Source organism: Rhinoderma darwinii, chromosome 3, assembly GCF_050947455.1.
Source record: "Rhinoderma darwinii isolate aRhiDar2 chromosome 3, aRhiDar2.hap1, whole genome shotgun sequence".
Classification (NCBI taxonomy): domain Eukaryota; kingdom Metazoa; phylum Chordata; class Amphibia; order Anura; family Rhinodermatidae; genus Rhinoderma; species Rhinoderma darwinii.
The window spans coordinates 156,742,319-156,755,897 of NC_134689.1; the positions used below are offsets into that span (position 1 = coordinate 156,742,319).

The following is a 13,579-nucleotide window of genomic DNA, read 5'->3' on the forward strand; positions in this document are numbered from 1 at the left end:
ACATAGATCAATGTAATAAAAGGCAGCAGTAATATGGCTTTTGAACATGGAACGTTCTCGAGCATTATAGCATTATACTGTATATATGAATATATAATTTTTTGTATTATTATCTAGCTGTGCACGTTTATATATAATCACCAGGGTTTTTTTTCTACAGTTACAGCTATGTGATACCATTAACAGATTATTTATATTATGAGTTGTTAATTTATAATCCTGTCCTCTACTATAAACCAGATTACCGGACTCTCCACCTGATTCTGGCTCAGAACCATGTTCACCCCCGCAGATCAATGGTAAGTAAGGTCCAATACTACTGAAACTTTGAAGTTCTGAAACTAAAGAGAATAGCCAAGTTCAAGAATTCTGTAATACATGTACGAACAATATTGTGCAGATTGGATGTTCTATTTCATTTTGTAGACATGGCACTTAATGCTCACAGTAACACCATGTCTCCCCATTTCAGGTCGTTCAGGAAACGGCCATCTGAAATCATTATGGCCAATAGAGGCCGCTGCTCATTTTCTCCCCAGAGTAATAGCAATTATATGCATTCTGTAGTAAAAAGAGCCTAGGCAACACTCTTCAGAGATTTTATTGGGTTAGTCATACAGCATTCACATAGTTTAAGTTGGCAGCACATTTTTTTATTAAAACAAGATGATTCAATTATTGGGCAGAACTGTGCAAGTAAAGGATTATTCCATATATGTGACGCAGGATACTTTCTGCTTTAAGGGCGTGTTCACATCAGCGTTTGGTTTCTGTTGAGGGGTTCCGTCAGAACTTTCCGTCCGAGGAACCCATCAACGGAAAGGCAAGTGGAAACCATAGATTCCTTTTGCATTACCATTGATTTCAATGGTAATGCTTCCGTTGCTAATGGTTTATGTTGTCTCTGTTCCATAAGGTTACAGTTTTTTGGCGGAATCAATAGCGCAGTCGACTATACTACTATACACAGTAGTAGGGAAAATGTGGCAGGGGGAGCGAGAATATCATGCATAGCATTAGATTTATATGCTGTCATGCTGGACCCGCTCTGCAAATATAACCTGTAATATTTCCATAACTACTGAACATTACTAAGTGACAGATCAATGAAATCGGCGTGATTGTTACTACTTTATGCTGCCCTCAGACAGAACAGAATAAAATTCTGACAGATATACATTAAGGATGTTGCCCATGTTATATGAAAAGAAAGCTTAAAGCGACCAAACCCCCTGGAAACCCACAATCCTCCAAAAAGTACTACACATATGCCATAAATGTCTGCCTGGAATACCCCTTTAATCATTGTATAATGACAAGTTATAGAACCTTTTAATACACACTTTGGGGGGAATTTATAAACTTTCTCGACTCTTGGGCCATTTACTCCCTTCTTGCCACTTTTTTTTAAATTATAACATGCTAGAAACTGGTGTAAATTATTGTAGAATTTCTACGCCAGCTCCTAGCTGGCTTTAATTTTACTCTGTAGTCAGGGGAGTAACAGGGGACAGGTATGCCCCGTACCGACCCCCCCATGATCACATTATAAAATAAAGAAAAATAAATGAAAAAAATGTAAAATAAAATTTACTCAACTCATTGATCTGCTTCCCATCACAATGCGTGCCTACAATGCATCCTGACGTTGCTCGGCATCAGGACCTTGTATGCGCCGCAGCCTTATGGAGCCTGAGGAGATGCGGTGGAAGAAGAGGCGGATGCAATAAGTACACATTAGTTTGTCTGAATGAAAGGGAACGGTCAGCGGAGAGATTTGACACATTTATTAAGAGGCATCCGCCTCTAATAAATCAGTTTAAACTTACTAGAGCAGAAAGCTAAGGCTGGCGTAAAAAACGCCAGTTTTCGCAGTTCTGCCCCTTTGTGTTACAATCCCTCACCATTTTAAAGACTACAGATTACGGTCAGTGAGTGTGAACACTTTTTGTTTTTTCACATTTAAACAACCTCCTGACCTACTGTGGCTCATAGAGTTGGTTACAATGTACCAGTCTAGACATTCCTCTAAGAATTCAACACAGCTGTGGCACAAATCTATCTCCTGTTCTGGATTCCTCAATTCGATCTCTTACTTAGGGTATGTGCACACGAGAACTGTCTTTTACGTCTGAAAAGACAGACTGTTTTCAGGAGAAAACAGCTGCGTCGTTTCAGACGTAAAAGCTCCTCCTCGCATTATGCGAGGCGTCTTTGACGCCCGTAATCTTGAGCTGCTCTTCATTGAATGCAATGAAGAACGGCTCAAATTACGTTGCAAAGAAGTGTCCTGCACTTCTTTGCCGAGGCAGTCAATTTACGCGTCGTCGTTTGACAGCTGTCAAACGACGACGCGTAAATGACAGGTCGTCTGCACAGTACGTCGGCAAACCCATTCAAATGAATGGGCAGATGTTTGACGACGTACTGTAGCCGTATTTTCAGACGTAAAACGAGGCATAATACGCCTCGTTTACGTCTGAAAATAGGTCGTGTGAACCCAGCCTAACACTAATACTCTATATGTATGCAAGCTTCACTAGTAGGACCTGTTTTCAGTCTTTGTGTGTAAATACAATGTTTTCGTTCAGTGACAGTAATCCGAGATCTTCAGAAGGAGTTGAAACAGACTGTAAATTGGAAAGCAGAATAACTTCATTATAAAAAGATTAAGCTTTATTATATAAGACTGGAGAACCACTTTAATGACTCCTGTTTTATAAATTGTTTATTACAGTGCAATACTAATCTCACACTTTAAATTATTAAAAAACGCAAAAGCAAAAAATTACATAATCCAAGCGCTAAGTTATTTTGTTAATAAATAACCAGGCCCAGGGTTCAGCTTACAAGATGACTTTTTTGCCATACCCATTTTACTGGCTAAGCTCATTATATGGACTTTACTGCTAGTTACATAGTTGTAATCAATGACACCATAAGCAATACTACTGGCTTGATAAGATCCTAATTATAGAGGAAAATTGGCAACAGAAGTGCATGGATCACAATATACAGTATCATAGTTTATGTACAGTGACTTCTGTGCAGTTGTGTGAGAGCCCAGCTGCCGCCCAACACTGCAGAATCTGGCATGTTCTTGTTTTCTGAGGTAAGGCCACACACCACGGTTGTGGCGCAGTTTTGCAGCTGTGGTGTTTTACTGCTAAAGGCAGATGTGCATTGTTGATGAATGAAAATTTAATAACGCGGTTTTAGGAAATGCTAATCATAGCATGTAATAGTTGGTGTTTTCCCACTATAACTTCAATGTGGAAAACATACAATATGAAATAAGCATAGGAAGTTTTTCCATGGTGTTTTAAGAAAAAAAAAAGAAGAATAAAAATGCCCTACAATTGCAGTTAGATAATCCCAAAATAGTGGTGCAGTAGGTGGTGAGCTTTATGTAAATAAGAACTTAAAGAAAATCTATCACCAGGATTGCATTATCTGTTTTAATTGAAAAGTTGCTACTCCCAGAAAAAAAATTATTACGTGAATTAACAAAATGAAGAAAAAAAATGTGTTATAGGTCGCATGCACAATATGTCCACAGGAGTCAGGTCCGAACTTCCTGGCAAGAAGCTTCCGTCATGCCGAATCGCCTTCCCATAAACCCCACATGGCGGAAAACATTGTGGTTAGCCACGAGATCTCGCTAGTTATCATGTGAAGCGCTATCTAAAGCATTTATATAACGATGTATATATACAATGCATTCGGAAAGTCTTCAGACCCTTTCACATTTTGTTATGTTGAGGCCTTGTGGTAAAATTAAAAAAGTACACATTTTTCCCAATCATTCTGCACACCATACCCCATAATGACAAAGTGAAAACAGAATGTTAGTAAACTTTGCTAATTTATTGGAAAGGAAAAACTAAAATATTGCATTGATATAAGTTTTCAGACCCTTTACTCAGTACTTAGTTGAAGCCCCTTTGGCAGTGATAACAGCCTCCAGTCTTTTTGGGTACGATGCCACAAGGTTTGCACACTTGGATTTGGGGATTTTCTGACATTCTTCTCTGCAGATCCTCTCAAGCTCCGTCAGGTTGGATGGGGAGAGTCGGTGGACAGCCATTTTTAGGTCTCTCCAGAGATGTTCGATTGGGTTCAAGTCAGGGCACTGGCTGGGCCACTCAAGGACATTCACAGAGTTGTCCCTAAGCCACTCCTGTGTTGTCTTGGCTGTGTGCTGCGGGTCATTGTCTTGTTGGAAGGTGAACCTTCGTCCCAGTCTGAGGTCCAGAGCACTCTGGATCAGGTTTTCATTAAGAATATCTCTGTACTTTGCTCCATTAATTTTTCCGTCAACCCTGACCAGTCTCCCTGTCCCAGCCGCTGAGAAACACCCCCACAGAATGATGCTGCCACCACCATGATTCACTGTAGGGATGGCATTGGGCAGATGAAGAGAAGTGCCTGGTTTCCTCCAGACATGATTCTTAGAATTGAGACCAAAAAGTTCAATGTTGGTTTCATCAGACCGCAGAATCTTGTTTCTCACAGTCTGAGACTCCTTTAGGTGCTTTGTTGCAAACTCCAGACACGGTTTTATGTGTCTTTTACTGAGGAGAGGCTTCTTTCTGGCCACTCTGTCATACAGCCCAGATTTGTTGAGTGCTATTGTGATGGTTGACCTTTTGGAAGTTTCTCCCATCTGCACACAGGATCTTTGGAGTTCAGGAGTGACAATTGGGTTCTTGTCCCCCAATTACTTAGTTTGGTGGGTCGGTCAGCTCTAGGAAGAGCCCTGGTGGTTCCAAACTTCTTCCATTTAAGAATTATGGTGGGCGCTGTGCTCTTGGGAACTTTCAGTGCAGCAGAATATTTTTTTGTACTCTTCTCCAGATCTATGACTCAACACAATCCAGTCTCTGAGCTCTACAGGCAGTTATTTCCTCCTCATGGCTTGTTTTTTGCTCTGATATGCATTGTCAGCTGTGAGACTTTATATACACAGGGGTGTGTCTTTCCAAATCACGTCCAATCAAATGAATTTACCACAGGTGGACTCCAATCAAGGTGTAGAAACATTTCAAAGATGATCTAGAGAAATAGGAGATCCCAGTGCTAAATTTGAAGTGTCAGAGCAATGGGTCTAAATACTTATGCCAATACGAAATTTGAGTTTTCATTTTTAATAAATTTGCAGAAATTTCTAAAATTATTTTAGCATCAGGCTTCAACATTAGAAAATGTAAAAAAAAGTGGAAAGGTCTGAAGACATTCCGAATCTACTGTAATATATATTGATAATATACACTGTACACTTTATGCCATGTGGGGCTGGTGTCCATGGAAAGGCACGTAATGCGCACATGACCTATATAGTATTTTTTTTTCATTATTTTTAGATAATTATTTTTTGTGGGGGCTAACAATTTCAATCAACCCATTGCCACCATAGCAATTTTTGTCATTTTTCATTTTAATCTTTCCTTCCCCGTCTTCCAAAAGTCATAACTTTTTTATTTTTGTCTACATGTTTTTTTTAAATATACACTTTATTAAGATTATATGTTCAATACACAGTCAGACAATTCATCATTATAAAAAGTATATAAATATTTTACAGGACATAAAGATATCCTCTCCCTTCCCCTCTCCCCATCTTCTGCCAAAAAAACATGTTTGGTCTATGTTTTTGTGAGATGAGTTGTATTATTTAACATACCAAATAAAGTGCAGGGAAAATTTGATTTCTCCATTGTTTTTTTGGTTTCATTTTTACGGTGTTCACTGTGCAGTAAAAACGGCATGTTATCTTTATTCTGTAGGTCAATAAGATTACGAAAATACCAAATTTAAATAAGTTTTTTTTTATGATGTGCTACTTTTAGGCCCTGTCCACACAGTGCCTTACATAGAAAAAACTATTTGTAAAAAGATTGTTTTGTTTCTCTTTATTCTGAGAGTCATAACTTTTTTAATTTTCCGTCGATGGATCAGTGTGAGGGCTTGTTTTTTGTGGGGTCGAGCTGTAATTTTTATTCATATAATTTTTGGGTACATACAATTTTTTTTAGTACTTTTTATTCTATTTTTCGGGGGGCTAAGTTGATTAAAGATTTTATGCGATGAAGCGTACAACGTCCTGAAGCTGCCCAACATCTGGACCTTCTATGGGCCTGATGTGGCAGTCTGGGGATCCGGGATGGGCCCCCTTCCCTCCTGACCCAATTGCAGTTGCACCCCCCTACAACCGCAAACGTTATGCCATTGTTTACAAAGTAAAAACACATTTGTTTAACCCCTTATTTTGGCCTTGAGGACAGAGAAATTTTTTTTACATTTCCCTCTTTGCATCCCGACGCTCATAACGCTTTTATTTTTTGTACGACCTAGTTGTATGAGACTTTTTTTTTTTGCGGGACGAGTTGTACTTTATGTACGTACCATTTTTTGGTACAAATACATTATCGTTTAATTTCTATAAATTTTTAATTAGATTAAAATGCAGAAAAAAAGCAGTTGCGCAGCAGTTTTAATATTTTTTTCTTTACACCATACACCGATCATCATAAATAATGTTATACGTTTGTTGTACAGGTTGTTACGGTCGTGGCGATACCAAATATGTCTATATTATTTCATGTTTTGGGACTTATATTTTAAAAAGTTGATTTATTATAAAAAATGTGTGTTTCTGTGTATTTTATTTACTTTTTATTTAGTTACCATTATTTTTTTTTTACATTCATTTAACTTTTTTGTTTAATCCCATAAAGGGATTTATCATTTTGATTTTGATTTTGTAACTGCAATGTACTGGCATAGATCTATATGCCAGTACATTAGCCTGTTACTGATTGTACACAGGCAGTTGTTAGGGCATACCTCAGTATGCCCTAACAACAGGAAATATGTTCAGACAGCCCTGGGGTCCTTCACTGGACCCTGGGCTGTCTGGCCATATGAGTTGTGGGCTTTGATCGCGTCACAGTTATTTTCTGTGACGCGATCAATGTGCAGTCCCCTCTCCTTGAACGCCGCGATCAGCTTTCATCGCGGAGTTCAAAGGGTTAACAGCGGAGAGAAGATGTTTCTCTCCTCTCCGCTGTCAGAGCGGGGCCGTGGCTGTGTATTACAGCAGTTGCCCCGCTCTCGATCGCGCGCACAGACGCGTACAGGGCCGGCTGTCACACAGGACGAGTATGCTCGTCCTAATGCACGAAGTGCTCGCCGCTCAGGACGAGCATACTCGTCCTGTGTCGGCAACCAGTTAAAACAAAAATCGCCATATTCTGACAACAATAACTTTTTTTATTTTTCCTTTGATGGAGCTATGTGAGGGCTTAAAGAGGCTCTGTCACCACATTATAAGTGCTCTATATTGTACATGATGCGATCAGAGCTGTAATGTAGATTACAGCAGTGTTTTTTTATTTAGAAAAACTATCATTTTTGACGGAGTTATGACCTATATTAGCTTTATGCTAATGAGTTTCTTAATGGGCAACTGGGCGTGTTTTACTTTTTGACCAAGTGGGCGTTGTGGAGAGAACTGTATGACGCTGACCAATCAGTGACCAATCAGCGTCATACACTTCTCTCCATTCATTTACACAGCACATAGCGATATAGCTATATCGCTATGTGCAGCCACATACACACACTAGAACATTACTGCAGTGTCCTGACAATGAATATACATTACCTCCAGCCAGGACTTGATGTGTAACGTTTGAAATGACAGTTTACACCATAATCTCGCGAGATTACGCTTGCTGTGCTGTAGTGTCGGTATTGTGTTAGCGAATTGTCAGGATTCTGAATACACATCACATTTTACAAAGGAGCTATCTGTTCTGAGAAAAACACAAAAAGTAACAGTAGATTAAATTATAAGGATTATCTCGTACTGTTTATATATATATATATATATATATATATATATATATATATATATATATATATGTATACATATATATATATATACAGTGAAGGAAATAAGTATTTGATCCCTTGCTGATTTTGTAAGTTTGCCCACTGTCAAAGACATGAACAGTCTAGAATTTTTAGGCTAGGTTAATTTTACCAGTGAGAGATAGATTAAATTTAAAAAAAAAAACAGAAAATCACATTGTCAAAATTATATATATTTATTTGCATTGTGCACAGAGAAATAAGTATTTGATCCCTTTGGCAAACAAGACTTAATACTTGGTGGGAAAAACCCTTGTTGGCAAGCAGTCAGACGTTTTTTGTAGTTGATGATGAGGTTTGCACACATGTTAGATGGAATTTTGGCCCACTCCTCTTTGCAGATCATCTGTAAATCATTAAGATTTCGAGGCTGTCGCTTGGCAACTCGGATCTTCAGCTCCTTCCATAAGTTTTTGATGGGATTAAGGTCTGGAGACTGGCTAGGCCACTCCATGACCTTAATGTGCTTCTTTTTGAGCCACTCCTTTGTTGCCTTGGCTGTATGTTTCGGGTCATTGTCGTGCTGGAAGACCCAGCCACGAGCCATTTTTAATGTCCTGGTGGAGGGAAGGAGGTTGTCACTCAGGATTTGACGGTACATGGCTCCATCCATTCTCCCATTGATGCGGTGAAGTAGTCCTGTGCCCTTAGCAGAGAAACACCCCAAAACATAATGTTTCCACCTCCATGCTTGACAGTGGGGACGGTGTTCTTTGGGTCATAGGCAGCATTTCTCTTCCTCCAAACACGGCGAGTAGAGTTAATGCCAAAGAGCTAAATTTTAGTCTCATCTGACCACAGCACCTTCTCCCAATCACTCTCAGAATCATCCAGATGTTCATTTGCAAACTTCAGACGGGCCTGTACATGTGCCTTCTTGAGCAGGGGGACCTTGCGGGCACTGCAGGATTTTAATCCATTACGGCGTAATGTGTTACCAATGGTTTTCTTGGTGACTGTGGTCCCAGCTGCCTTGAGATCATTAACAAGTGCCCCCCGTGTAGTTTTCGGCTGAGCTCTCACCTTCCTCAGGATCAAGGATACCCCACGAGGTGAGATTTTGCATGGAGCCCCAGATCGATGTCGATTGACAGTCATTTTGTATGTCTTCCATTTTCTTACTATTGCACCAACAGTTGTCTCCTTCTCACCCAGCGTCTTACTTATGGTTTTGTAGCCCATTCCAGCCTTGTGCAGGTCTATGATCTTGTCCCTGACATCCTTAGAAAGCTCTTTGGTCTTGCCCATGTTGTAGAGGTTAGAGTCAGACTGATTAATTGAGTCTGTGGACAGGAGTCTTTTATACAGGTCACCATTTAAGACAGCTGTCTTCTTTAATGCAGGCACCAAGTTGATTTGGAGCGTGTAACTGGTCTGGAGGAGGCTGAACTCTTGATGGTTGGTAGGGGATCAAATACTTATTTCTCTGTGCACAATGCAAATAAATATATATAATTTTGACACTGTGCTTTTCTGTTTTTTTTTTTTTATATAATCTATCTCTCACTGGTAAAATTAACCTAGCCTAAAAATTCTAGACTGTTCATGTCTTTGACAGTGGGCAAACTTACAAAATCAGCAAGGGATCAAATACTTATTTCCTTCACTGTATATATATATAGAAAGAAGCATAGAACACAGTAACGGCACCAGGACTTCAAGGTAGATGAAAGCAGGGTGGATTTATTCACCCCAACACAGCAACGTTTCGGTTCAACAGGAACCTTTCTCAAGCCATTGAACCGAAACTTTGCTGTGTTGAGGTGAATAAATCCACCCTGCTTTCATCTACCTTGAAGTCCTGGTGCCGTTACTGTGTTCTATGCTTCTCTCTATTGTGTTTTGGGGAATTGATTCACCCCCAGGTAACGAGCACATGGCCTGATTTTTTGGAACCATTGGAGTGCTGTGTTCATCTATTTCTGGACTGTATATATCACTAGCAGAACAGAGGATTTCTCTCAGTATTACAGGACACGATTTCTACTTTAATTTCAGCAGAGTGAGGTCCATATCTGCTGAGATTCTCTTCTTCTCTGGGAGGTACCAACTGTTAGGGAGGGCTAATTCTATACAGCAGTGGTACCCAACCAGTGGCTTGATCTTTCGGCGACCCACCCCCATTATTAAAAAAAATGCCCCATAAAAAAATTATAATGCCCCTTTAGTGCCCCCATACAGTATAATAACAATATTTAATAATATAATATTTTACAACCCCTTCAAGGACACAATATTTTGTCCTCTAATTGTGCACACAGTATTATGCCACCTGTAGTACCCATACACAGTATAATGTCCGCTTAGTGGCCCCCACATAGTATAGTGCCCCCCTGTAGATTTTGCTATACAGCCCCGATGTAGACAGTGCCATAATCCCCCACCTCCTTCTTGTAGATCATCCCATACAGCCTCCCCCTTGTAGATAGTGCCCCCAAACAAAAACAGGAATTGTACTCACCTCGGCCCCGTTCCCATGACGAACTGAGCTGCTCCACAACGGGATCATGTAGCACAGTACAGTGTTTCCCAACCTTTTCGGACTCTAGGCCGCACTGGAAAAATAAAATTTCCTCAGGGCACCCCTACCAAAAATAGTTTCGAGAATGACATAAAACGGCTAAAAAAAAAAAGCACTGCACTCGTAGGGTATGTTCACACAGGTTTTTTTTTTAAGAAAAAAAAAAATGTGCCTAAAAATTCATTCAGGAACTGACAGCGTTGTTTGAACTTTTTTTGTGTTTTTTCTTAAGCCGTTGAAGCGAATGCAAAAGACGCAGGAAAAAAAGCTCCAAACGAGCGCCGCAGGTATTTTCTGCCTCCTATTCATTTCAATTGGAGGTCAGAGGCGGAAACCACTTGAAGACCATCAGCCCCCCACTCACAGTAAAATGGCCATCAGCCCCCCACTCACAGTAAAATGACCATCAGCCCACCACTCACAGATTCCCCCTGTAGGTAGTGCCACACAGCCCCTTGTAGGTATCGCCACACAGCCCCTTGTGGGTATCGCCACACAGTCCCCTTGTAGGTAGTGCTACACAGCCCCCTTGTAGGTAGTGCTACACAGCCCATTGTAGATAGCGCTACACAGCCCCCTTGTAGGTAGTGCTACACAGCCCCTTGTAGATAGCGCCACACAGCCCCCTTGTAGGTAGCGCCACACACCCCCCTGGTAGGGAGCGCCACACACCCCCCTGGTAGGGAGCGCCACACAGCCCCCTGGTAGGGAGCGCCACACAGCCCCCTGGTAGGGAGCGCCACACAGCCCCCTGGTAGGGAGCGCCACACAGCCCCCTGGTAGGGAGCGCCACACAGCCCCCTGGTAGGGCGCGCCACACAGCCCCCTGGTAGGGCGCGCCACACAGCCCCCTGGTAGGGCGCGCCACACAGCCCCCTGGTAGGGCGCGCCACACAGCCCCCTGGTAGGGCGCGCCACACAGCCCCCTGATAGGGCGCGCCACACAGCCCCCTGGTAGGGAGTGCCACACAGCCCCCTGGTAGGGAGTGCCACACAGCCCCCTGGTTGGTAGCACCACACAGCCCACAGTCCCCTGGTTGGTAGCGCCACACAGCCCACAGCCCCCTGGTTGGTAGCGCCACACAGCCCACAGCCCCCCGGTTGGTAGCGCCACACAGCCCACCGCCCCCTGGCTCACCTCTAGCCAGGAGCCTCAACTTCATATAGAATATTGTTATAAGGGACAGACATACCATTGATGCAACATGTGCAGCTGCACTAGGGGCCCAGTAGGTAGGGTGGCCTACTGCCACCTTAAAGCAGTTTTGTACTGTCTTTTGGATTTCATGTGAGGGACTAATGACAATGGCTCACAATTATTGGTGGATTGTTAGAGACATAAGGTGAAGGGTGTTTTTTGATGAGCTATTGGAGAGTAAGGGACTCGCATACTATTTTTGAAAGGGGGCCCCTCTGCTGTCTATGTCCGCCCCTGAATGTTATGTTATTAGTAATGTAATAAGGTTTCCCTGTGTATTATGCAGCCCAGCTAGAGGAGGGGGATGCAATTGATTGTAAAGGGTTAATCTGCTCGAGGAGAATACAACTGCTTGTTAAGGTTTAATCTGAGTCCCTACATATGAAACCCATGAAGATGGTGATGTCAGTTGTACACTAGCCAAGAATGCTGGAGCAGCAGAAGAGACCTGAAGAGGGTGGTGAGATGGCGGGAGTATGGTTTGGGTGCGGTGAGAGAGTCTGGCGGTATGGAGAGCAGGAGCCTGCTGCCGAGAGAGACACAGCTAAGAGTCTGTTTGTCAGAGGGATTGCGGTGCTAAGGAGCAACTAGCCAGAGGCCAATGTAGGAACACAAGGAAGAGAGATGGCCTGCTTGCAAGGAACCAACAAAGGAAACATTCAGAGTGAGTACTGGAATACTGCGTGGACAGAGAATCAAAGTAAAAGCCCAACAGGATTTATACCAAAAGGGCCCCCGCGGTGTCGAATAGGTGAGGAGTCACCGGGGGTTGAACGTTACCATATAGGAGTGAAATACTATGGTGCATGATAACAGGACTGAGATGATAAACGATACCATATTTTAGAAAATTTAAAAGAAGTTATAGACTTTTGTGCTTCTTCTAGAGCAATCCTCTGGGTTTGTCATAATTATACTGGTGTTTCAAGTTATTTGCAACTTCTTCCGAAGTAAAAGTAAGAAAAATCGTTCTATCCGCCTCTGCCTCCATTATTACGCATATTACACATACACACAGCCAGTAGCAGTCACACACTGAGGAGGAAGCTGTGACAGGATTTACCTCTGCTGCTGCTTCTTTTAGCATTTTTCTTCATAATACAGAGGAATCCATCTTAGATTTCTGCTACTAGAACAACATCCAGTATGAAGCTAGATAGCAGCAGATATATTTACTGTACACATTCTGCACACTTAGTCTCCACCCCTCGCAGTGGTCTCTCTGAGCTTAGAAGCAGCAAATCTCACACAGCAGTTAAAATCTTGTGAGACTTTGACTGCTCACTGCTTCCTGTGGAGAACCATTTCAGCTGAAGTAGTCTTCCTTTCGTAACCCCTTGCCGCAGCAGACGTTTTGGCCTTTCAGACAGAGCCCCATTTCTCAAATCTGATGTCACATTATGTGGGAATAACATTTTAATGCTTTCACTTATCCAATAGATTCTGAGAGGTTTTTTTTGTTACATATTGTACTTTATGTTAGTGGTATATTTTGATTGACACATTTTGTGTTTTTTTGTGAGTAATACACAAATCAATCGTAAAATATGAAAAAGTTGCAATTTTCAAAATGTAAATTTCTTTGCTTGCGTGTTACACCACACAAAAAAGTTATTAATTAATATTTACCATATGTCTATTTTATGTTGGTATAATGTTTTAAACATCCTTTTATTTTTTTAAGGACGTTAGAAGGCTTTAGAAGTCTTGAAGAAAATTTCAAAAATATAATTTTTGTTTAGATACAAATTAAATTCTGAAGTAACTTTGACGGTCCTATTTATTAAAAACACCCATAATTAAACCCATTTTAAAAACTACAGCCCCCCACCAAAGTATTTAAAACAACATTTAGTAAATTTGTTAATCCTTTAGGTGCTGCACATGTATTAGAGCACAATGGTGTGAAATTTAAAAATTTCATT

General features: G+C 41.3%; 1 protein-coding gene across 1 annotated transcript in view; it reads left to right on the plus strand.

Annotated features, from left to right (window-relative positions):
* MYRFL (myelin regulatory factor like) overlaps window positions 1-13,579 on the plus strand; it is a 226,940-nt gene that overhangs the window by 16,978 nt on the left and 196,383 nt on the right. The window contains exon 3 of the mRNA XM_075859394.1: window positions 241-299. Within this exon, the coding sequence (XP_075715509.1) occupies window positions 241-299 (59 nt within the window). The remainder of the gene's footprint in view (window positions 1-240; window positions 300-13,579) is intronic.